This window comes from Balaenoptera physalus (genome assembly GCF_965194825.1).
Source record: "Balaenoptera physalus genome assembly, chromosome: 4".
In the NCBI taxonomy this organism is placed as follows: Eukaryota; Metazoa; Chordata; class Mammalia; order Artiodactyla; family Balaenopteridae; genus Balaenoptera; species Balaenoptera physalus.
In genome coordinates, this window is record NC_138891.1 from 9,326,142 (window position 1) to 9,353,046 (window position 26,905).

General features: G+C 38.9%; 1 protein-coding gene and 1 long non-coding RNA gene across 20 annotated transcripts in view; one reads left to right on the plus strand and one right to left on the minus strand.

Moving 5' to 3' along the window:
- TBC1D5 (TBC1 domain family member 5) overlaps positions 1-26,905 on the plus strand; it is a 535,839-nt gene that overhangs the window by 290,952 nt on the left and 217,982 nt on the right. For all 19 annotated transcript variants that reach the window (XM_082459259.1, XM_082459266.1, XM_082459256.1 and 16 more), the window contains one exon: positions 23,088-23,190. In XM_082459259.1, the coding sequence (XP_082315385.1) occupies positions 23,088-23,190 (103 nt within the window). The remainder of the gene's footprint in view (positions 1-23,087; positions 23,191-26,905) is intronic.
- The window catches only part of LOC309659515, a 297,583-nt gene that overhangs the window by 198,889 nt on the left and 71,789 nt on the right, over positions 1-26,905 (minus strand). The window lies entirely within an intron of this gene.

Genomic DNA, 26,905 nt, shown 5'->3' on the forward strand with positions numbered 1-26,905 from the left:
GTTGCAGACCTGCTTCCCCAGAAGGCTCTCCCAATGGCTCTCTCCTACATTTAGAGGAAGTCTCCTTGCCATCTGTGTATAAATTTGGGGACAGGTAACTTAGCTTGTAAGGTAAGGGTGTCCGTCTTATTTTAAAGCCACAAAATTGCCTAATAAAAGCTGAATAGCTTGAATAATTTTACTGCTTTAGGCAATACAACCTCTTTATTTATTTATTTATTTATTTTTAACAAATTTCATTTATTTATTTTTTGGACGCGTGGCGCATGGGATCCTAGTTCCCTGACCAGGGATCCAATCCATGCCCCCTGCATTGAAAGCTCAGAGTCTTAGCCACTGGACCGCCAGGGAGGTCCCGATACACTCTCTTTAGAAGGCACTACGTGATCTCAAATGCATGGTTTTCAATCCAGTCAGTACAGCAGCTCATAGAGCAACAGGAGAAGAAAGGGAGACACACAGCTCAGTGAATGTTACACGGTGTTACTCGTTCACTAGCATCTGTGAGGGAATTTGGTGTTCTTTGAGTGTATATTTTGCTGAATGTCTCCTCTGTTTCAGGCCTGTCCTTTCCCTGCGGGAACAGGGTGGTGAGTGAGACAGACAAGGGCCTGCCATCACAGGATGTACATTTCAGGGTGGGGTGCTGGGGAGTGAGACAGTGTGCCCGTCTAGATGAAGGGGGTGATGGTAGAGGGTGGTGATTGCTGTGAAGAAATCAAGCAGGATAATAGGACAGCTAGACGGGTGGCTGCTTTAAGAACAGTCATCGGCAACGGCATCTCTGAGAAGACGACATGTGAGCTGAGAAGTGACACATTTTAAAAAGCCAGCCATGTGAAGATGCAGGGGAAGCCCATTCCAGGCAGAGGGGGCAGCTGGTGCCAAGTCCGCAGTGAAAGTGGGCTGAGGCTTCAGAGGAACTGAAGGGAGGCCGCGGTGGCTGGAGGCGGGTGATCGCAGTAGGGAGGCCTGAGAGGTGGTCCTGCCGGCCACAGTGAGGAGTTTGGGTTTGGTCCCACTTGGAGGATACTGAGCAGGGGTATGAGGTCTGAGAAGAGAATTCTGGCTGCCACGCAGTGGGGTGAAGGTGGACGTGAGCACGGCAGCTGGGAGGGCAGCCAGGAGTTGGTTGCCGTGTCCCAAGTTCAGTGGTGTCGGTGACATAGACTGAAGATGAAGATGAGATGAGGTGAGGACATACATTTTATATTTTAAAATACAAATTAGGTGTCATTATTTGTAGCTTTCTCACATTCCTCGGTTCTATTCCACTGTTACTAGTCCGTTTTGGGTCCTTTTTACCTCTTACCTGGAGTTTCTTACTTGTTTAACTGTTTTCTTTGGATCTGTTAACTTTCTCTTCCAGTCCAGCCCACGTGTTACAGCCTTGTTTTCCCAAAGCACATTTCTAGTCGTGCTCCTACTTGCCTAATCTAAGACCTTCTGCGACTCTCTGTGGTTTGCAGAAGATGTACTTAACCCAGACTCCCAAACACACACACAGTTCCCTTTTAGGGCTTTCCAGTTACCTTTCTGTTATTGATTTCTCATTTAATTTCACTGTGGTCTGAGGGCAGACACTGTATGATTTCTGTTCTGTCAAATTTGTTAAGGTGTGTTTTATGGTTCAGAATGGGATCTATCTCTGTGAACATTCCATGTGAGCTGGAGGAGAATGTGTACCCAGCTGTTGTTGGATAAAGTGGTCTGTAGATGTCAGTTAGATCCAGTTGATTGATGACGTTGCTGAGTTCAACTCGGTCCTTACTGGTTTTCTGCCTGCCAGGCCTGTCCATTTCTGATAGAGGGGTGTTGAAGTTGCCAACCGTGATAGTGGATTCTTTTATTTCTCTTTCCGGTTTTATTGGGTTTTGCCTTGCATAGTGTGATGCTCTCTTACTAGGTGCATACCTGTTAAGGGTTGTATGCCTTCTTGGAGGATTGATCCCTTTATCATTATACAGTGTCCTTTCTTATCCTTTAACTAGTGTTAACATGGTATGTTGTTCTCCATCTATTTACTTTTAATCTACATGTGTTGTTCTATTTAAAGCGGTTTCTTAAAGGCAACGTATAGTTGGGTCTTGTTTTTTTGATCCACTCTGACAATGTCTGTCTTTTAATTGGTGCGTTTAGGTGGTCTACATTGATGTTCAAAGTGATTACTGATATAGTTGGATTATTATCTGTCATATTTGTTACTGTTTTCTATTCATTACCTTGTTCTTTATTCCTATTTTTGTCTTCTACTCTTTTCCACCTTTCATAGTTTTAATTGAGCATTTTAGATTATTCCATTTTCTCTCCTTTCTTAGCATGTTGGTTATACTTCTTTTACTTTTTTTCTTAGTAGTTACCTGGGATTTTGCAATATACATTTCAGCAAACCCACTTTCAAATTACACTCTACCACTTCAAAGATAGTGTCAGTGCCTTATAATAGCAAAGTAATTCTAATTCCTCCCTGCTGTCCCTTGTATGATTTCTGTCATTCATTTCACTTATACATAAGCATATGTAAGCATATGTATCCATATGTATATATACACACAGGCATGCATAATTGAATATATTGTTGGTATTATTATTTTAAACAAATTGTTATCTCTTATATCAGTTAAGAGCAAGAAAAAAGAAAGTTTTCATTATTTTACCTTTATTCCTTCTTAACACTCTTCCTTTATGTAGATCAGAGTCAGAAATTATTTTCCTTTTTTCTAAAGAACTTTTAAAATAATTTCTTGTAAGGCAAGTCTACTGACAGATTCTCACAATTTTTGCTTGTCTGAGAAAGTCTTTATTTCTCCTTCACTTTTGAAGGGTAATTTTGCGAGATACAGAATTCTAAGTTGGTGGGTTTCTTGCCTTTCAACACTTCAAATATTTCAGTTCACACTTTTCTGTCTTGCATGGTTTCTGAGGAGAAGTTGGATGTAATTCCTTATTCCTGTGTAGGTAAGATGTTTCCCCCCTCCTTTGAGGACTTTATCTTTGATTTTCAGCAGTTTGCAAATGATATACCTAGGTGTCATTCTTTTGGCGTTTATCCTGCTTGCTGGTCTCTGAGCTTCCTGGTTCTGTGGTTTGGTAGCTGACATTAATTGGGGGAATTTCTCAGTTATTATTTCAAATAGTTCTCCTGTTCCTTTTTCTCTCTCTTCTCCTTCTGATATTTCCATGATGTGTATGTTACACCTTTTATGGCTGTCCCACAGTCTTTGGGTGTTCTCTTCTATTTTTTTGTCTCTGTTTTCTTTGCTTTTCAGTTGTTGAGGATTCTATTGAGATATCCTCTGGTGCAAATTCTTTTCTCAGCTGTGTCCAGTCTACTAAGGAGCCCATTAAAGGCATTCTTCATTTCTCTTACAGTGTTTTTGTATGTCTAGAATTTCTTTTTGGTTCTTGCTTAGGATTTCCATCTTTGGCTTACATTGCCTGTCTGTTCTTGCATGCTGTCTACTTTATCCCTAGAGCCCTAAGCATGTTAATCATACTTGTTTTAAATTCCTGATTTCCTAATTCCAGCATCCTTGCTTTCTTTGGTTCTGATGTTTGCCCTGTCTCTTCGAATCGTTTGTTTGTTTTTTGCTTTATTTATGCCTTGTAATGTTTGTTGTTGTTGTTTTATGATAGCCAGACATGATGTACTGGCTGAAGGAACTGCTGTAAGTAGGTCGTTAGTAATGTGGTGATAAGGTGAGGGGAGAGGGGAAGTGTTCTTTAGACTTACGACCAGTCTTTTAGGGATGTGCCTCTGGACTGTGCCCTTCACAAGTGTTTCTCAGGTCCCCCTCCCCACTTAGATGGGACAGGATGGCAGAGGGGGTTGGAGTTGGGTATTTGCCTTTCCCCAGGTCAGTTGGGGTCTGATGGTATCCCAGCAGGTTAGGCTCTGGTTAACTAGTCTTCCCTGCAGGCAGGCCTTGTTAAGAAGAGCAGAGTGCTCTATTCAGATTGCCCCCTTTTCCCCCTCCCCTGTTGGAAGCTGAGGGCATTTTTCTCTGATACTTACTGTGGGAACCTGGTCGAGCTCCTGGAAGTAAATCTCACAATATTGTGTGGGCCTCCCTGTGATGGGGTTTTCCTGGAGTTTTTGAACTCTCAGAGCTGTCCAGTGAGCTTCTAGCAATCTGTCAATTACAGTTCAGGTTTTCCTTCCCCAGCACTGTTTCCTGCCAGGGGTTTTGCTTGTGAGTCTTTGTTCTGGTAAGGGTGGCTCCCTGTATTTGCCTGTCTGTCTCTCCAATCTTGGGGACAGCGGTTTGCCCTGTGTCCTCGCCTCTCTTGGGAATCCAAGAAGAGCTGTTGATTTTTCAGTCTGCTCAGCTTTTTACTTGTTGTTAGGATAGAGTAGTGAAGTCCAAGCTACTTATATGCAGAACCAGAAAGCTGACGTCCCTCCAGAATTCCCTTTTAGACCAGTGCTCTGGCATTGTTTCCGGCACAGGTTTTTGCTTTCCATTTGCATTCCTCAGCTGCTCCTCTGCTGGAATTACACTTCCCCCCACTGCTCCCTGTTGGGGTCCTGACAGCTCATCCTTCAAGGCCTGAGTTCATCACCACCCTGTTCATGAAGCATGTTCCAGTCTTCACAACTGGAAATAATTTGTGCCGATTCTGTGTGCCAGTGGCATTTTCTTAATAACTCTGTGATAATGTTACTTAAGTTTGTTTCGTCTTATATTTATTTAGACCTGCCAATGTATTCAATCTGCCAATGTGTTCGATACATTTATATTAATCTCCTTGGCACTGCAGATGCCAAGACAAATATGGCATGGGCCCTTAAGAAGCTCAAAGTCTAATAGAGAAAGCAGACCTAAAAAAAGTTACAGTGCAAAATAGCAATACTGTGATGGAAAGAGTATGCACAGGAGCTCTGGTGTCAGCCCAGGTCTCATCTTTCAGACCTAATGGTAACCCCTGGAGGGCATGGACCAAATCTTACTTCTGTCACACTGTGCAGAGTCAGGGTTATGCTTATTAATAAACGCTCTTTGATGGTGAATCTTATCACTGATGATCGGTATTGTTCAATTTTAGTAATAACAGTCTCTAACATTTTCAATCTTCAGAAACATAAACACACTTAAAAAAATACTTTTGTCAGCCTTCTAGTCTGAGTTTAAACAAGATAATTGCGTCTCGTGAGCTGTGTTGTTGCCATCATTATTGAAGGTATTCGATCTGAATATGTCATTGTATTAAATGTCATCTCCTCTTTCAACTAATTTTAATATTCTTTTCTTCTACTAACTCTTTTTTGCCTCAAAGGGTTTTGTATTCATTTCAATTAATTGTTCCTTATCTCAACCTAATGAGGTTGTTACTGTTCTCATTTTTATTACTGAATGAAAAAAAACAGCTGAAAATCAAAAGGTAAATCAAGTAGCTTCCAATTTACAGCATTTCTAATTCAGAACTTGAATCGTCCATTCTGAACCAATTTTGCCATGCTTCAAAGGCTGTAACATTAAATGAAATTCAGTATTATTTAAAATGATGGGAAATATTGAGTTCAGGATAAAAGATCATTTCCATATTAGATACCAAAGAAGTCTGTTATTTGGTCTATCAAGGTCTATTCTAAAAGTATATTTATAGTGTCTATAACATCATTTGCAAATTAACATATTTATAAGCTATTGCCAAACATATTTATAAGCTATGGCCCGTCTTTTCTTCAAATGCGTTCTCCCTCTCTCCTGAATTACATGATTAAAATTCTTTAACTTACTTTTATTATTGTAATGGTGCCTATGTTTAACAGTCGATCTGACTGCCTGTCGGGTTTCCTGGTCGTTGTCTTCAGTTTCTGGTCTTTCATGTTTCTGTTTATTGTAGGGTTCTTGGGGTTGGCAGTTCAGGCAGCTCACTCATAGGTCATTCCGCTCTGTCCCACTTGAATCTCCGTGACATGGTTAGATCTTTAATGATCCAGCCTTCTCATTTGATGCTCCCTTTCATTTATATTTCCCATATGGGCCAAGCTTTAGATGTAATCTATTTCAGCAAACTTTCTTTCCTCAAATTTTTTTTATCTTGTCATTTGATATTTTGTGGATTCATTAATAATTGCTAACATTTTCTCTTTAAAACAACAGATGTAAAAATTCCTAATGTTGAGCATTTTTCCACACCTTTTTTTTTTTTTTCGTTAAAAAAAAAAGAGAAGGAAACAAGATGGCGGAGTAGAAGGATATGCTCTCACTCTCTCTTGGGAGAACCCCAGAATCACAACTAGCTGCTGGACAGTCATCGACAGGAAGACACTGGAACTCACCAAAAAAGATACCCCACATCCAAAGACAAAGGAGAAGCCACAGTGAGACGATAGGAAGGGTGCAATCACAGTAAAATCAAATCCCATAACTGATAGTTGGGTGACTCACAAACTGGAGAACACTTATACCACAGAAGTCCACCCACTGGAGTGAAGGTTCTGAACCCACATCAGGCTTCCCAACCTGGGGGTCCGGCAACAGGAGGAGGAATTCCTAGAGAATCAGACTTTGAAGGCTAGTGGGATTTGATTGCAGAACTTCGACAGGACTGGGGGAAACAGAGACTCCACTCTTGGAGGGCACACACAAAGTAGTGTGCGCATCGGGACCCAGGGGAAGGAGCAGTGACCCTGGGGGAGACTGAACCAGACCTACCTGCTAGTGTTGGAGGGTCTCCTGCAGAGGCGGGGGGTGGCTGTGGCTCACCGTGGGGACAAGGACACTGGCAGCAGAAGTTCTGGGAAGTACTCCTTGGCATGAGCCCTCCCAGAGTCTGTCATTACCCCACCAAAGAGCCCAGGTAGGCTTCAGTGTTGGGTTGCCTCAGGCCAAACAACCAACAGGGAGGGAAGCCAGCCCCACCTATCAGCAGTCAAGTGGATTAAAGTTTTACTGAGCTCTGCCCACCAGAGCAACAGTCAGCTCTACCCACCACCAATGCCTCCCATCAGGAAACTTGCACAAGCCTCTTAGATAGCCTCATCCACCAGAGGGCAGACAGCAGAAGCAAGAAGAACTACAGTCCTACAGCCTGTGGAACAAAAACCACATTCACAGAAAGATAGACAAGATGAAAAGGCAGAGGGCTATGTAGCAGATGAAGGAACAAGATGAAACCCCAGAAAAACAACTAAATGAAGTGGAGATAGGCAACCTTCCAGAAAAAGAATTCAGAATAATGATAGTGAAGATGATTCAGGACCTCGGAAAAAGAATGGAGGCAAAGATCGAGAATGAAAACTACACTAGAAGGAATCAATAGCAGAATAACTGAGGCAGAAGAACGGATAAGTGACCTGGAAGACAGAATGGTGTAATTCACTGCTGCAGAACAGAATAAAGAAAAAAGAGTGAAAATAAATGAAGACAGCCTAAGAGACCTCTGGGACAACATTAAACACAACAACATTCGCATTATAGGGGTCCCAGAAGGAGAAGAGAGAGAGAAAGGACCTGAGAAAATATTTGAAGAGATTATAGTAGAAAACTTCCCTAACATGGGGAAGGAAATAGCCACCCAAGTCCAGGAAACACAGAGTCCCATACAGGGTAAACCCAAGGAGAAACACGCCGAGACACATAGTAATCAAACTGGCAAAAATTAAAGACAAAGAAAAATTATTGAAAGCAGCAAGGGAAAAATGACAAGTAACATACAAGGGAACTCCCATAAGGTTAACAGCTGATTTCTCAGCAGAAACTCTTCAAGCCAGAAGGGAGTGGCATGATATACTTAAAGTGATGAAAGGGAAGTACCTACAACCAAGATTACTCTACCCAGCAAGGATCTCATTCAGATTCGATGGAGAAATCAAAAGCTTTACAGACAAGCAAAAGCTAAGAGAATTCAGCACCACCAAACCAGCTCTACAACAAATGCTAAAGGAACTTCTCTAAGTGGGAAACACAAGAGAAGAAAAGGACCTACAAAAACAAACCCAAAACAATTAAGAAAATGGTCATAGGAACATATGTGTCGATAATTACCTTAAACATGAATTTAAGGACGTTTAACCAACCAAAAGACACAGGCTCGCTGAATGGATACAAAAACAAGACCCATATATATGCTGTCTACAAGAGACCCACTTCAGACCTAGGGACACATACAGACTGAAAGTGAGGGGATGGAAAAAGATATTCCATGCAAATGGAAATCAAAAGAAAGCTGGAATAGCAATACTCATATCAGATAAAATAGACTTTAAAATAAAGAATGTTACAAGAGACAAGGAAGGACACTACATAATGATCAAGGGATCAATCCAAGAAGAAGATATAACAATTATAAATATATATGCACCCAACATAGGAGGACATCAATATACATAAGGCAACTGCTAACAGCTATAAAAGAGGAAATCGACAGTAACACAGTAATACTGGGGGACTTTAACACCTCGCTTACACCAATGGACAGATCATCCAAAATGAAAATAAATAAGGAAACAGAAGCTTTAAATGACACAATAGAACAGATAGATTTAATTGATACTTATAGGACATTCCATCCAAAAACAGCAGATTACACTTTCCTCTCAAGTGCGCATGGAACATTCTCCAGGATAAATCACATCTGGGTCACAAATCAAGCCTCAGTAAATTTAAGAAAATTGAAATCATATCAAGCATCTTTTCTGACCACAATGCTCTGAGATTAGAAATGAACTACAGGGGAAAAAAACGTAAAAAACACAAACATGTGGAGGCTAAATGATACATTACTAAATAACCAAGAGATCACTGAAGAAATCAAAGAGGAAATCAAAAAATACCTACAGACAAATGACAATGAAAACACAATGATCCAAAGCCTGTGGGATGCAGCAAAAGCAGTTCTAAGAAGGAAGTTTATAGCTATACAAGCCTACCTCAAGAAACAAGAAAAATCTCAAATAAACAATCTAACCTTACACCTAAAGGAACTAGGGAAAGAAGAACAAACAAAACCCACAGTTAGCAGAAGGAAAGAAATCATAAAGATCAGAGAAGAAGTAAATGAAATAGAAACAAAGAAAACGATAGCAAAGATCAATAAAACTAAAAGCTGGTTCTTTGAGAAGATAAAATTGATAAACCATTAGCCAGACTCATCAAGAAAAAGAGGGCGAGGACTCAAATCAATAAAATTAGAAATGAAAAAGGAGAAGTTACAACAGACACCGCAGAAATACAAAGCATCCTAAGAGACTACTACAAGCAACTTTATGCCAATAAAATGGACAACCTGGAAGAAATGGACAAATTCTTTGAAAGGTATACCTTCCAAGACTGAACCAGGAAGAAATAGAAAATATGAACAAACCAATCACAAGTAATGAAGTTGAAACTGTGATTAAAAATCTTCCAACAAACAAAAGTCCAGGACCAGATGGCTTCACAGGTGAATTCTGTCAAACATTTAGAGAAGAGCTAACACCCATCCTTCTCAAACTCTTACAAAAAATTGCAGAGGAAGGAACACTCCCAAACTCAGTCTATGAGGCCACCATCATCCTGATACCAAAACCAGACAAAGATACTACAAAAAAAGAAAACTACAGACCAATATCACTGATGACTATAGATGCAAAAATCCTCAACAGAATACTAGCAAACAGAATCCAGCGACACATTAAAAGGATCATACACCATTATCAAGTGGGATTTATCCCAGGGATGCAAGGATTCTGCAATATACGCAAATCAATCAATGTGGTACACCATATTAACACACTGAAGAATAAAAACCATGTGATCGTATCAGTAGATGCAGAAAAAGCTTTTGACAAAATTCAACACCCATTTATGATAAAATCTCTCCAGAAAGTGGGCATAGAGGGAACCTACCTCAACATAATAAAGGCCATATACGACAAAGCCACAACAAACATCATTCTCAATGGTGAAAAACTGAAAGCATTTCCTCTAAGATCAGGAACAAGACAAGGATGCCCACTTTCCTCACTATTATTCAACATAGTTTTGGAAGTCCTAGCCACAGCAATCAGAAGAAAAAGAAATAAAAGGAATACAAATTGGAAAAGAAGAAGTAACACTGTCACTCTTTGCAGATGACATGATACTATACATAGAGAATCCTAAAGATGCCACCAGAAAACTACTAGAGCTAATCAATGAATTTGGTAAAGTTGCAGGATACAAAATTAATGCACAGAAATCTCTTGCATTCCTATATGCTAATGATGAAAAATCTGAAAGAGAAATTAAGGAAACACTCCCATTTACCATTGCAAAAAAAAGAATAAAATACCTAGAAATATACCTACCTAGGGAGACAAAAGACCTGTATGCAGAAAACTGTAAGACACTGATGAAAGAAATTAAAGATGATACCAACAGATGGAGAGATATACCATGTTCTTGGATTGGAAGAATCAATATTGTGAAAATGACTAACTACCCAAAGCAATCTACAGATTCAGTGCAATCCCTGTCAAATTACCAATGGCATTTTTTACAGAACGAGAACAAAAAATCTTAAAATTTGTATGGAGACACAGAAGACCCCGAATAGCCAAAGCAGTCTTGAGGGAAAAAAACAGAGCTGGAGGAATCAGACTCCCTGACTTCAGACTATACTACAGAGCTACAGTAATCAAGACAATATGGTACTGGCACAAAAACAGAAACATAGATCAATGGAACAAGATAGAAAGCCCAGAGATAAACCCATGCACCTATGGTCAACTAATCTATGACAAAGGAGGCAAGGATATACAATGGAGAAAAGACAATCTCTTCAGTAAGTGGTGCTGGGAAAACTGGACAGCTACATGTAAAAAAATGAAATTAGAACACTCCCTAACACCATACACAAAAATAAACTCAAAATGGATTAGAGACTGAAATGTAAGACAGGACACTATAAAACTGTTAGAGGAAAACATATGAAGAACACTCTTTGACATAAATCACAGCAAGATCTTTTTTGATCCACCTCCTAGAGTAATGGAAATAAAAACAAAAATAAACAAATGGGACCTAATGAAACTTAAAAGCTTTTGCACAACAAAGGAAACCATAAAGAAGACGAAAAGACAACCCTCAGAATGGGAGAAAATATTTGCAAATGAATCAACAGACAAAGGATTAATCTCTAAAATATATAAACAGCTCATGCAGCTCAATATTAAAGAAACAAACAACCCAATCCAAAAATGGGCAGAAGACCTAAATAGACATTTCTCCAAAGAAGATATACAGATGGCCAAGAAGCACATGAAAAGCTGCTCAACATCACTAATTATTAGAGAAATGCAACTCAAAACTACAATGAGGTATCACCTCACACCAGTTAGAATGGGCATCATCAGAAAATGTACAAACAACAAATGCTGGAGAGGGTGTGGAGAAAAGGGAACCCTCTTGCACTGTTGGTGGGAATGTAAATTGATATAGCCACTATGGAGAATAGTATGGAGGTTCCTTAAAAAACTAAAAATAGAATTACCGGGGGATCCAGCAATCCCACTACTGGGCATATACCCAGAGAAAAGCATAATTCAAAAAGACACATGCACCCGAATGTTCATTGCAGCACTATTTACAATAGCCAGGTCATGGAAGCAACCTAAATGCCCGTCGACAGACGAATGGATAAAGCAGATATGATACATATATACAATGGAATATTACTCAGCCATAAAAAGGAACAAAATTGGGTCATTTGTTGAGACGTGGATGTATCTAGAGACTGTCATACAGAGTGAAGTAAGTCAGAAAGAGGAAAACAAATATCGTATATTAACACATATATGTGGAACCTAGAAAAATGATACAGATGAACCGGTTTGCAGGGCAGAAACTGAGACACAGATGTAGAGAATAAACGTATGGACACCAAGGGGGGAAAGTGGTGGGGGGGTGGTGGTGGTGGTGGTGTGATGAATTGGGCGATTGGAATTGACCTGTATACACTGATGTGTATAAAACTGATGAGTAATAAGAACCTGCTGTATAAAATAAAATTAAAAAATTAAAAAAAAAAAAAAAGAAAAAGAAAACCCACAGATGTGTGCTGTCCAGTTTGGTAGCTACCAGGCACATGTGGCCATTTAAGTTGAAATTAATTTGCATTAAATAAGATAAAATATGTCTTCAGAAGCCACATCTCAAGTGCTAATGGCTACTTTAGAGGCCAGCACAGAGATCGGACATTCCTATCATCATAGGAAGTTCTACTGGACAGTGCTGTGTAAATAATTCATTGTTGTTATATTATTGTGCAGTATATGATAGGAATGTCTGCATTTTATTTTTTATTCATAGTGAACTTTTAGATATGACCTCTGCGTAATATTTGCTTTTGTTTCCTTTCTCTGCCCTTAAGAAACCTCCATGAATTTTTAAAGTGTACAAGTCTTATCTGAGTTTTTGATCAAATTTAGTTATTATGTTATATTGTAGTGAGCAGCTTAAAATTAGACTAGTTTGAAAATGTTTTCTATATTAATAATATACAAAAGTGATTTTACAAAGTTGTTGGTTTGTTTTTGTTTGTTTGTTTTCTTTTTCTTATTTAAAGTCCATCTTCTGCACAGTTCTCGTTTTTGCGAGAAGTACTTCCTGTTCCCTCGTCCAACATTGATTGTCACACTTTACAAAGTTAAGATACCCTAAATGTTGGTATCTTTTATCTTTTACACAGTTTCCTCCAAGCCTCTTTTTTTTTTTACTTAAATAAAAACCAAATTCCTCAGGGAAAGAAGATTTTTACAAGCAATTTCGGAGCAGAATTGATTTTGGTGTGTGTTAATGCAGACAATCTGCCCAGTGTTAAAATGTTACAGAGAAAAAAACCCACACAAGCTGCCACATTCGTGTGATCACACCAAAATAGCAGCTTGTATTTATATTTTCAGTCTCCTCGAGGTGGACTGCAGGCACACACGAATGAGTGGCTGTACTTGGTGTTGTGTTGTGATTTTATTTGATGCAGGCACAGTACATGCTTGTGCGTTCACGACCAGCCTTCGCATATGCACTTGTTCACAGCCGCGAAAGTGAAAACTACAACACAAGCCGCTCTCTATGAGTTGCCGGCAACCTGTGTGTGTGTTTCCTAAATATTAAAGAGGGGGAGAAACAAATTTTCGGGAACACAAGAAACAATTCTTCTGTCAAATGGCCTGTAGTCCTTCCTCATTTGACAACACTTAAGGTAAAAACAAAATATTGGATTCTCGTGGTTGCATATATATATTTAGAAATGTGTGTTTTCCTGTACTGCTCATGTTTTTGACGTGTATTTTTCTCATTTCTGTTCCATTTAAGCATGCAGATTCTTACCACACATTTGTTCCAATTTATGGGATATTTTTAAACTTTAAAAAAATTTTGTAGTCTTTGAGTGAAAATATAGGTGTATTTGCTGCAGTCATGGTGCTTTGATTGGCATCCTGGCGCTCCCTGTCTGTGGAATTCGGGAGCAGCGGTCCATGTAGTGGCAGCAGAGTTACATCACTCTGAGCAGCTGACCAGAAGAAGTTTTACTTTTGAGGTCCTCCTTGTTGTAAATTAAACCAAAAATTTTTAGCACTATTTGTAGTTGTGGGTTCACATATTGATTATGAGAAGGTTAAAAAGTAAAGTCTGGTGGGTGGCAAAGTAATGCCTCATCCTGAAACATTCCTAGTTGCCCTAGCCTGTTCAGTAGGGTAACAGTATTTTCGGAACTTTCACGCATTTGGAATTGACACCGCTTAAGTACTTCAAGGGTAAATGCTTTCAATTGCTTTAAAATTTTTTCTTAATTGCTGAAAAAGTGCAAAATAAAGTCTGTATTTTCAGTGTGACAAAGCCTTGCACTTAAAGTGCATATTTCTATCTACCTATTTTTTTTCTTAATTTTTCACCTTTATGGTATCAGTAACAAGATTTTTTTTTTTTTTTTTTTTTTAATTTGAGACAGAGCGGCAGTGGGGTAGAGGGCTTTCTATGTTAACTCAGGGCATTGGAGAACTAGAAAGAACCTTGGATGGAAACCTCTATTTGGATGGTGACAGATACCACTCCCTGAAAGTCCAGCCTCAGCTGCCCTGTCCTCACTATCATTCTTTGATATTTCCTGTCATCCTAACCCTTCTGGTTTGTCTTCTCACCTGTGTGGCGATTTCAAATTCCCACCTTCCCTGTTAGGCTCTTGGAGATTTTTCTGCTATCCTCTTGGGCTGGATCACACCCTTGTCATCACAACAGATTCCTACTTTCTTTCTGTTCACCTCCAGTTTATGGCCTGTGAAAGCTATATGTTGCTTATATATTCATTAGTTGCAAAAAACAAAGGTAGCAGAACTGTGGTCTGGCCTTTGTTATGCTTTGCCTTTTCACCTCCAGTCCTTGAGTTCGTGATTTCATTCTCATTTTTCATTGGTTTGTTTATTTGTAGGTTTGTAGATTCATTTACTCATTCAACAAATACTACTTGAGAAATTACTATGTAGCAGCTCCTATTCCGGACGTTGAGGATCCCGATAAGGAAAATAGTGCCTCTTCTGATCTGTTGTAGACCCTGCGTATTTTATTGTAATATCTTCCTTTTAAAAGTATCTGTAAAATGTCTACTTTCTCGCCTAGATTTTCTTAAGTACTTAGCTTTTCTGTTTTATATCTTTCATAGTCCCCAGTACCGGGCATCCATGACAGGCATTTGTGTCATTGGTAGTCATCTACTTAAGTCCTTTTATTTTGCAAACGCGTAAAGTTGAAGCTCAGAAAGAATGACTTAAGAAAATACAACTTGTTAACGGCCGAAATGGAAATAACACCTGGGACTCCAGGTCTTTCCACAGATCTGTAACATGTTATGTTAATCTGGTTTGCCTGGACGTAACGCTTTTTCAGTTCGAGAAGCATTTATCGAAGTCTTCGTGTGTGCAGAGCACTCTGCGGAGCACACAGGACATGAAAGCATGAGCGTTGTCTCGAATCTTATTCAGAAAGTTCTGGAGGCTCAATACACAGGTACTGTGTCTGCCCTCTGGGTTCACGTGTTCTAATGTAGAGTTTCTCACCCTTGGGAGTATTGACCTTTGGGACCAATTAATTCTTTGTTGTGAGAGGCTGTCCCACGCAGTGGGGTGCTAAGCAGCAGCGTCCCTGACCTCTGGCTGCTGAAGGCTCTGTGGGGCATGGTTTTTAGATCTTTCCAGGGCATCAGGGTGTCTTGTCTGACAGGAGGGTTCTCTGATGCAGTGCTTTAGAGCTTTCTGAGATCTTAACAAAGTATTTTACATTCACACCCTTGGTTTCATCTTCAGACCTTGTTTTTCTGACTGTGTCTTACATTCGATCTTTGCCCAGAAGCAGTGTCTTAAGGCTTCATTTGTGACTAGAGAGGATGAGAAGGAGAACAGGTTGTATTTTCAAGCCCAGCAAGTCCCAGCACCTCTGTGTTGAGCAGTTCTTCCGCTTTCCTCCTTTTCCGTTCGACTGTAAATAACAAGCAGCGCCCGGCAGCGGCTTCAGCACTGCCTGGGCAGTCTCCTTGCCTAGATCACCCAGTGTATCAGGTACGTTTTCAGTATTCCACACAACTAGAGGCTGCTGTGTTGTCAGCACATAATAAGGAATCTTTTCTCTCCACTTTTCTTGTGATGTTCTCCTCACTTTGATTTACGCCCTCACTGGCAGCCTCACGGGCTGTCTGGCTAATCGTCTCTTTCAGGTCCTTTAGTCTTTCACTGAGGTCTCTGCAAGGTCCTTCCAGCTGCTGTCCAGTCCTATAGACACCTCTACCACATATTTTATTGTTTTTTTTAAAAACAGCCCAGTTTCAGGTATCCAAACCTCTGTTCATCATGTATTTGCCGTATAATACATCAACCAAAATGTAATCACTTGGAACTATAATCATGTATTGTATTCCATAGTTGCTGGAGATCAGGAGTTTGGGAGCAGCTGTGGTCCTGGCTCAGGGGTCTCTCCTGAGCTTGCGGTCAGGTGTCAGCTGGAGCTGCGGTCGTGTGGGGGCCTAATGAGGGCTGGAGGACCTGTCCCTGTGGGTTCCTCTCCATGTGGGTCTCGCCATGGCACTGCTTAAATGTCTTTTCTCCAGAGGATTCTTCCCCTAAAGCAAACAATCCAAGGAGGAAGGGCAGTGTGTTAAAGAATTGGCAGATGTATTTTTAAAACCACCACAATCCATATGTAGCTTCCCAAGTTTCCCAGATGACCTTTTCCATTCTGTCCAGCCGGAAGCGGAAATGTGGATGCGGCCTGATGGGGGCTGAGGGAAGTGTGAATTTTGTGGTCACATGTCATGGCCACTCCCATCCCAGTGGCCACAGGTCACTGAAGAGGATGCTGGGAAGTTCAGTCCGGCCGTGTGCCTGGACTGAGGAGAAAGCAGATTTGGTTGAATAGGGGGGATGGTGAAATCATCAACCAACGTAGGGAGGACAGGAATAAAAATATGTAGTGTGCGTCCTTTCATTTTATATCAAATTGCTCCTCTATGGTTTTTGCGTGATTTTTTTTTTTTTTTCAGTTTTCCTTGAATAAAACAACAAACCAGAGAAAGGTATTATAGTTATTTTGGTGTTTAATAGTATTCTAGGGAGTTTTCATCCGCTCATTTTAAGTTTTAGATGAATGCTGGTAGTGAAGTTCTGGTTCTAAAGTACCGACATAGCATCAGTTATTGTTCCTTCAAGCCCTCCTGTGCTGCTCCGTCCTCCTGCGTGACTATAAACCTTCCCTGAGGGCTTTATTTTTTCCCTTGGGGCATCTTATTGAATACTTGCATCTTCAGTAATTCAGCTGGGCCCAGTGCTTTGTCTGTTTTAATACTTCTAATTACCTAATTATGTACTATTATGCAGTGACAAAGCCCTTTGTCATTTCACTCTTTTCTTAACCCTTTTCTTGCTTAGGAAATGTTCTTTTTGTCTCTTTGTTGTCTGAGGAACTCTCCATCATAGACACCCCAGATATTTACCTAGCTTCCCTTCATCCTCTGTCTGTGTTATGAGCGACCACAGCCCTGTGCGAAGTTTCTGCGTCTTTCCAGTTAGCTCGCATCAGGCACCTGGGTTCCTGGTTACTGGGTCTGACGTTGTTGTTTAGCTGTACTCCATCCCTCACCTCCTGACTCGTTCCCACATGCTGCAGTTGCATGGGAAGATATACAAAAGGCAAATAGAATAGTCGGGTTATCACAACCCACTTTCGTGACAGAATTAGTGCCATTTATCATTCATAGAGCTTAGATGTCCACAAGCATCCATGAGTAAATATAATGGAAACCAACTATGTTTTTCAAAATTACAGTGATCTGTACTTCAGGATAACTAAAAATTGGCAAGGGTAAATTTTTCTTTATATATATGTATTTTAGATAATAATGAAAGAAAAAAGGATAGAGTTGTAGTCTTGCCATCTTACCACCTCTAATGAATTAATACATCTAGGCAATGATCATCGATCATCACAGAAAGAGAGAGAAGCTAAAAATGTATGCCTCCTGATGGAAGTACACAGTACCATCTGTACCCGTTAGCTATTGCTGCATTGTAAACCACCCCAAAGCTTAAAAGAACAGCAGAATTAATTTTGTTGATGAACCTCCAACTTGGGTAGGGCTGAGCAGGCAGTTTGTCTCTGTGCCACATGGTGTTGGCCAGGCCAGCTTGAAGGTTAAGGACTGGCATCATTGGAAGATGTGTTCACTTTCCTGCCTGGCTGGTGAAGCTGGCTCTCAGCAGAGACCTCTGGAGCTGTGGCTGGAACACCTCCCCACGGCCTCTCCTGTAGCTGCTTGACGTCCTAGCAGCACAGCGTCTGGGTTCCACGATGTGTCCAGACGGAGAGGCAGACAAAAGCTGTGTCGCACCGTCACTTGTGCTGTCTTCTCTTTGTGAGAAGCTCGTCACTGAGGACAGCGCATCTGCAGAGGGAGGGAAGTTAGGCTCCTCCGCCTTTGTTTGGGAGGAGTGCCAAAGAATTCGTGAACATGTACTAAAGCCACCGTGCCACCCATGAAGGTTTTTGTTGAAAGTTGAACCTGAACCTGATGAAGTCTCTAGACCTACCTACCAGTTAATAGGAAATACAGCGGGGGGGATAGGAATGTGTTACGTAACAAAATGGAGGAACAATAAGTAAAATTCAGAATGTGGGAAGTTTCTACAGGGTAAAGAGCCTGGTTTCTTTAACAAATACATTGTAAGAGAGAGAGGGAGAGGGAGAGAGGAAGGAAGGAAGGAAGGAGATGAAGGGAAGGAAGGGAGGGAGGGAGGAAGGAGGGAAGGAGGGAGGGAGGGGCAAGTCTATGGAGTAAAAAACTCTTAAGAGATATATCAGCAAATTGCAGTGTAAATTCTTGGATCTTGATTGAAACAAACTGAAAAATTTTTAGGGAAATTTGAACTTTGATTGTATATTTGATTTAATCAATCGATTATTTTTATTAGTTATAGTGTTAAAGTGGTGCTATGGTTATGTTTTTAGAGAGTCTTTATCTTTTGGAAATACACACTGCAATATTATAGGTGTAGTGATGTCTCAGGTTTGCTTCAAAATGCAACATTGAGAGAGGAGGATATGTAAAAAAAAAAAGAACTGATTAATGGTGAAGCTGGGCGATGGCTACTCTGCAATTCAGTCTACTATTGTCTCTTTATAAATGCTGGAATTTATAATGAAAGATTATAATGAAAAGATTATATATGAAAGATTTTAGATAATGAAAGATTTTTTTAAAACTTAGATTATATATGAAAGATTTTAGATAATGAAAGATTTTTTTAAAACTTAAGTTGAAAACTATACTGCCTACGAATGTGGGGTTATTTCAAGATACAAACCAAAACGCAGACAGCAGACTTTTATATCTCTTGATGTTAGTTTGCACTGTGTAAAATTTGTCTATTTAATACCTGTACACATCTTGAGAGAGAAACTCCTGCATTTTAAATATTGATCAATTAAGTTAAAAATGAATTATCACCTTTTTTTTCCATCAGGTAAAAATGTTCGATGGTATTAGTCTAAATCACATCATGGAATACTTTAATATTAATTTGTCTTTGCTTTTTATCTCTATCAGAGTTTCATCCTCACCTGTTTACCATCTCCACTTTCATTTCTGGCCAAATGCAGGAATTACTTCTCTTGACTTTCATTTTCTAATAATAATTTAGAATTTATCTTCAGTTCCCATTTATTGTGATTCTTTTCTCCTTTTACTTTCCTATCAGATAGTTTGGCTTGAGTGAATCATAGATGTCTCTAGCTTCAATCCTAAATTTTTTTTTCTCTATCTCATCTTTAATGAATATACTACCATTTCTCTTTTTTGCATGAAACTGTAGAGTCACTATTGATTTTTCAAAATCTTCACAGTTGTTGACTCCAGCCTCGGTCTGTATTCTGTGATTTTTGTTATTGTCTCAATACCAGATTTGCCTTTCCAGTGATATTCGGGTTAGACTACTGTTCAAATTACCTGCCCTGAATCAACACCAGATGTCAGGGAAGCTATTTTGAAACTTAAAACCTATCAGCAAAGCTGCTTATCACTATTCCTAGAGAACCTACTCACTACTTTTCTCCCTTTTATTTCTGATTCCTATAGATGGAATGCCTTTTCACTTGAAGCCTGTTAATACGAAACCAAGTATTTGCTGTAGGAAATATGTTATTATTCAGGTATATTCATCAACCTTATGACCTAGGTTCTTCTGTGTAACTCTAAACTCATGGAATTTTACTTCAATGCATATCTCTGACACATTGTTTAGCAAAGCAGTTGGGAAGTACTGCTAACCTGCTAACTACCCAGATATACTGGAGCAGGTATTAATCTCTCTGCTTCCGTTCTCCTTACCTGTTACCTTCTGAACTGGACTCTTTCAGCTTATAACTTCTCTGAATGTCGTCTCTTTTTCCAGCTTCTGAAAATAGCATAAACTTTTGTTTCTTTTTTGGAACTCTTCTGAAATCTTCCCCATGGTACTTGTTTGATGCTATGGATTCTTCATCAGAATTTGGAGAACACCTCACACTTTTCTAAAAAAGAGGATATCCTGAAACTTCCTAAACTGACCCTTCAGCATTGTAGACTAGAATTGTGGATGGTGTGCCATCACATAGATATGCTCTGCCTGCCTAGTACGCGTTTTCAGTTGATTGGGTATTTGCTAAAAGTGGGTAATTTAAATTATCTACCTGCAATTTGATTCTTGTAGCTCTCTAGTGTTTAGTCTTGCGAGTGGTTAGTATGCATTTAAATGAAACTGTGAATTGATATGTAATATAATTTACATTTTTAGTAGTAAGGTATTAAATTCTTACTTTATATATAGTTCATGGATATTTGTTACAAAGTGAATGTTGTAGGTTTTAGTACTTTCTCCCATAGTCCATTCAGATTGCAGTGACTGTAGGGAATCTGGTGGTGCCAGTGTTCATAGACAATTTCCAAAGCATAGTTATGGAAGGGGACACACAAAATCACTCAGCCGTGTGATCTGTCCAGATCCTGGGACAGGAAGCCTACTTCACGACGGGGCTAGATTTAAGTCATCTGTTGAGGAAGGAGGGGAAACAATTTCATCTCAGAAGGGTTACTCTGTTTTTACTTTAGTGACTAAGTTTTCCCAAGAAATTTCTTTTCAGCATTTTATTAACTACTTACCTATCTTTCATCCTGATTACTCTAATTTGGGATATTTGACTATCTGAAGGTTTTAGCAGCTTTCTTTTTTCCCAGATAAGTCATTTAACAAGTTTTTCTGTTTCTTTCCTGCTTCAGTGCATTTGACACCTTTCTGGAACTTATAGTTATTATTCTTGCTCTGCATCTGCTCTCAGGTAATTTCTCTCCTCTGTAGGAGCCATGGTCACTTGTGCCTAGTCAGGCTCCTGAGCTTGAGTGTGGGCTGTCTGGGGGGGCCATCACATTAAGATTTATGCATGGACTTGAGATAACCTTGTTCAGGCCCATGGGCTGTTGATTACCGGCCCCCCAAAGAGGGGCTTCCTTGCTGGTAGAGAACAGGTCAGATACCTGTGTCTGGGGACAAACTGTACATCCAAGGGAATTTCAAGCAAAAGTCAAATGAACAGATGAAGATGAAACAGGCTGTAATTTATTATAAAAATTAGGCCCAGGAAAGAGATGCTTCACAAACCATTAGCATAGTCCACCCAGGATCCCAGCCTGAACTGGAGAGAAAGTTCTAACTCTCACAGGGTGCCCGGAGAGGATCAGAAGGAAGCAGAAAATAGCAGAGGTCGCCAGAAATAGGAAGCAGTAAACCATCAGAAAATGAATAAAATAACCATTGCTGCCTTTATGAGACTAACGGAGGAGCATTTTTCTGTTTCCGTGATGCCCTGTGCCTCCGTGCTCTAGGCGCTCCTCCTTTTCAGCCTCTTGCATATTACGTATTCTCGTGTTTTCTAGTTCCAAAGCCACCTCATTCTCATCTTCATCACCTAAAGTACCAGTACTCAGAGACTAGCAGTCACCTCTCTTCCTGAACGTCTGCTGCCAGGCGCTGTTCTTGGTGCTTTCACGTTATTTCATCTTGATCACAAGATCAGTATTGTTATCCCTACTTACAGATGAGGCCGTTAAGCAGCCATTTACTCGAGGTCACACAGCCAGCAATTACGCAACAGGAATCTGAACTCCGGCTTTTCTTCTCAACCTCAGTGTAATGTCCTCTTATCTCCTTCCTGCACTCTCGCCTCCTGCAGGCTTATTCCACTTAGAGTTACTCAAATACTGTCTTCTTTGGTACTTCCCTATTCAGAAATGTAGAGTCACTCTGTTGCTTTTCCTCAGTTGTAAATACTGAATTCAAAGCTCTTTTCTGCACCTCCCACCTTTTCTTCTGTCCTGTTGTCCTGCTGCCAAGTGGCAGTACTTCACGGAAGTATTGATACTTTCCTTTTGCATTACTAATACCATACAGTGCTCTACATTTGGAATACTCTTTGCCTTCTGTGTCTTCATAGCTTTCCTTCTGATTTGGTTACTTTTCCCACACATGTTCCATGTTCCTGCTCTCGTATAAATTCTTGTTCAAACCTTTTGTGATTGAACCCACTTGACTGCTTGTTTCTAGATGACATTCCTGCTTCCCTTATAGGCTCGTCTCTTGGTATTCATAGGAGATTAGTTCCAGGACTCCCGCAGATACCAAAATCCATGGATGCTCAACTCTCTTGTATAAAATGGAGTCATATTCTCATATAATCTATGCATATCCTCTCATATACTTTAAATCATCTCTAGATTTCTTATAATACCTACTACAATGTAAATGCCATGTAAATGGTGGCTGGCATGCTGGCAAATGCAAGTTTTGCTTTTTGGAACTTTCTGGAATTGTTTTTCCCCAAACATCTTTGATCCACGGTTGGTTGAGTCTGCAGATACGAAACCCAGGGATCCACAGGGTCGACTGTATATTCACTGTGTATTGCACTGCTCCGTATTTGTTCTTTGGGTTGTTGCAGTCGTAAATTCTTGCATTATAAACAACTATTTAAGCTCCTTTCAGGTGGATACTCTTGCCCTTTTGTATTTCACATTACCTCAAAGCACCTGGTAGAATTTTTGATCCAGAAATCATTTAAGCAATACTGACTAACTCGGTCCATTTGAAGTCTATGTTTTTAATCAGATAAAACTAATGGTGTGGTCATGTATAATAATTTAAATCATGATATTTGCATCAAAAAAAAATAGGATAATCATTTTTTTTCACAAAGTTGGTACTTACAAAATCACAGTATACCAAATGGGGTAAAACAGAGCAATCCCCACACCAAATGCACAGGCTATAATTTGTTTTGCTTAAAAACTGTTGTATTCATCATGCATATGATGACATTTACATATGAAGACATTTGAAATATGTAGATGTTGAAGGGTATCCAGTAGTTTCCCTTTTTCTTGCCCTTTTTTCTTTAACACATGAGTCCCACCTATGGCATAAGTTGCCTGGCAAATACAGACTTGTACTAAAACCAAAAGCCGCCCATGGCACCTCTCAGAGATGAGAATTTGAGGGTAATTCTTGGAATTGTGCTAGTCGATTTCAATCCTGTGTTTTCTTTTTTCAGGTTTCCTGAAATGCAGTTTTTCCAACAAGAAAATGTGAGAAAAATTCTTACAGATGTTCTTTTCTGTTATGCTAGAGAAAACGAGCAGTTGCTTTATAAACAGGTAATGAAAATATCGTACAGGTGGCATCCATTGACTCAGAATTTTCTATACAGCTTGACAAATGATAGAGCAATAATGTAGCCTTTATTGTATCCAAAGTTGCATCATAATAGTAAAGCAGTCAAAGAGCTGCTTGTCAGCTGCATGGTGAGAAAGGTAAGCTCATTGACGCACATATGCTTCTTCCTTATTATAAGACATTCCACCAAATTGTCTTCTATGAGGCATTCAATCTTTGCTTTCAACTTTTGGGAGTTTGTTTATAAACAGCATCTTTGAAGGCAATCTAGTAATAAAACTTTTCAGAGTTGTATATATAAATATTGTTTTTAAGTACAGCATTTATAAATATCTGGCATGTCATGTAGAGAATAATCAAATGTCCTTTTACTCTTCAAAATCTACCAGTAATATAACTGCAGAAAGTTCCTTTAAACTTTCTGAAATTTATATGATACTCTTGTGATCTTGATGTTTAATTCATCTCGTTATTAAAGAAGATTATTGGATTATGTTTATTCTTTTCAAAATGTAAATTTTTTATTTAATACATAAAGAAGTATCTAGGTTTGCACTTAACCTTATGGGGTTCCAATAAAAATACGCAAAGTTAGATATTTTTATGTATTTCTCAAAATGCATATTAAGTGAGAATTCAAACTATATTAATACATTCTCCAACAATCCAAAGTTATGACATCCAACTGATGACAACCCAAATTCAGTGTAATATAACAGAAAACACCTGCATGGTGAGAGCAGTGTATTTAATTTGAGATAAACTTGATTCGTTTAAAGATAATAAATCAAGTCATATTACAGTTGTCCTAAATAATGTATTTGTTATTGTATACATAGAATATCCAAGGGAACTAATTTTATCTTAGTTTCGATACTAGTAATATGTCTTTATATTAATTACATGGTGATATTTAGCTTTTAGAAAGGGAAATGGAAAAATATATCCTACTCATAATGGCAACCAAAACTTTAAAATGTCTAAAAAGAAATGTAATAATATAGAAACAAAAGCTATATGAAGAAAACTATAAATGTTATTGGAGCAAGAGTTGAATAAATAGAAAAGTGATAACGTATTTTTAGGTGGGAAGACATTAAGTAAAAATATTACTTCTTCCCAAATTAATATATAAGTGTGTTATCATTCCAGTGGTAGTCTAAGTGAGAGATATGGTTTTTAAAAACCGGGCACAGTGATTTTAAATTTCATGCCAAGAAGCTTTATAGTCATTTTAATGGTGATAATACAGCTTAGTGGTTAAGAGCACTGGCTCTAGACTCAGATTCCTTGATTTGAATCTCGGCTCCAACACTTTAAGTAGCTACCTTGTCTTAGACAATATACACATGTAACTCTTCTAATCCTTAGTTTTGTTGATGAGGGCAATAATAGTATTGACTTTGTAGAGTTAAAAACATGTAGTGCTCATTATGAGTTCATGTTGGTAGCTGTGATGGTGATCATTGCTACAGTCAGTATTAAATATGTTGGAGCTGCTGCAGAATTCAGGGGAAGGGGAGAATGGCACAGGGAGATCTGAAAACTGTTATAAATGTTCTGTGATCAAACCAATGTGACAGTAATGTGGGAACTGAGAAATAGATCAGTGGAACAAGCTAAGAACAGGTTCCAGTTGTAAATGAGATCTTCATATAAGATCGGACGTTTTCTTTCAATGGGAAAAGGATATTGACTTGCTGTATTTGGCTTTCCATTTAAAAAAGATTAAATTATACCATTATTGGGAGAAGAAATTCCAGATGGAGTAAAAATATAATTATAAAAACTAAAATTACATAAAAATTCTGGAAAAAACATTTAGGAGAATTTTTTTTTATAATCTCAGGGTAGGAAAGGTCTTCCCAAGCAAGACAGGCTCTTCAGGTCAGATATAAAGTGCGAAGACCAAAAACAAACCAAAAAGGAGACTGGGAGAAAATAAATCTCAATCAGTATAGGATTTTTTGGAAGCAAATAACAGAAAATTCCATTCAGATTGACTTACAGTCTAAGGATGTTATTAACACACTTTGTAAGAAGTCTGGGGGCAGAATGGTTCCGCAGCAGTTGTTAGTTCGGTTCCTCAGGCTCTTCACCAATGATCCAGGTTTACTTGTTTTTCTCGTCTCCTCTTCTCATTGTGTTGGCTTTTGTCATCAAGCCTGTCTCCTCGGTGTGTCCTCTTCTCTTTCAAATATTTGGAAATATCTCACAGTAAAAGATTTGATGATAACGAATCAAGTCGGAATAAAATTATCCCAAGTTATGCATTTGTTTCCCCTTTTTCTTTAGAGAAAGAAAAATCTAGATTCAGGAAATCTTATAATAATGGAAACAAGTTCCATGGACAAGGAACCAAAACATCGTAACTGCACCGTCCACCGTTTGTGAGGCACGCAGCCCACTGCGTTTGTGAGGAAGACTATGAACAGATCAGACTCTTGATAATTTAGACAAAATCTATCAATTACTGAATAGGAAAATATTATTAATTTACTCCTGGGTATCACTTTCTAAGATTTAAATTACTCCCTGTACATGTTAAAAATTCTATAGATTCTTTACCTAGGAATAATCCCTTGCTGTAAAAGGACTGACTATTTGAGCCAGATCAAATTTAAGAAAAAACCTTGCGTTTCATCACAAGCTGTTAAAGCTATTATTTTGTACTAGGTGACACCCCGTTTAACATCGACCATATTGTTAATAGTTATGGGATTTTATTGAATTAATGAGACTGTTATCATGTAGTAGAATGTCTTGCCGAGTTAATTGAAACTGCAGAGATTATATAAATGGTATTAATGAACTTTGACTGCCTGATGCCTCAGCTTTAATAAAGACTGCTTGGTGGGCTAAATGAACACAGGCGGATAAAAGAACAGGTTCAATTTTGTGAGCCTACAGGCTGTTGATGAGGAAGACTTTGTTACCTTTCTTTTCAACTGGCATGAGTTTGGAGTGCAGTGACTACTAAGGATCCAGCAGGGAAAAAGGCTGTAAGCAAGCAGAAACGCTGATGGTGTGGATGGAAGCAAAATACACATTTTGGGAACCAAGAAGTATACCAACAATACATTCTTTTTCATTATGCTTTATCAGATTTACAGCATATTGAATTTATGATCATTCTTTCCAGATAGTTCTCTTTTCCTTTAAAGATGTCTATTTGCTTGCCACTTGCCACTTGTAATTATTAATCAGGTTTTTACTAGTCTAGACTTGAGAGTAAAACCAGTAATCTCTTACAAGTCTATTCGAGAAAAATATCCCTAGTTTGGTTGGAAGTCAGCACTGAATGTGTAAAAGATTGTCTTAATGGTATTCAGGAGACTCTTAATTTCCATTATACAAAAAGCACTTATTTATTGATGGGAAATGTTGAAATATAATTCAGGATGATTCTTTTCCATTTTTCATCTTATCGTACGTAGTTCAGCTTTTACCCTTGTGTTGATAAATGAAACATCTACCCCTCACTATATTGAGTGGAAGCTATTTCATTCATTCAGTCACTATGCAGTGAACACCTTGTACGTGCTGAGCCTGTAGTAGGAGCTGGGTTTGTCTATGTATGTATGTACATATATATACATATATGTATCACTTGTCCCAGTTTATAACCTACAGTACTTTTGTGCTCATTTTATTATTGTGTGTCTTGCTGTTTAGACTGCAGGCTCCATAATGGTC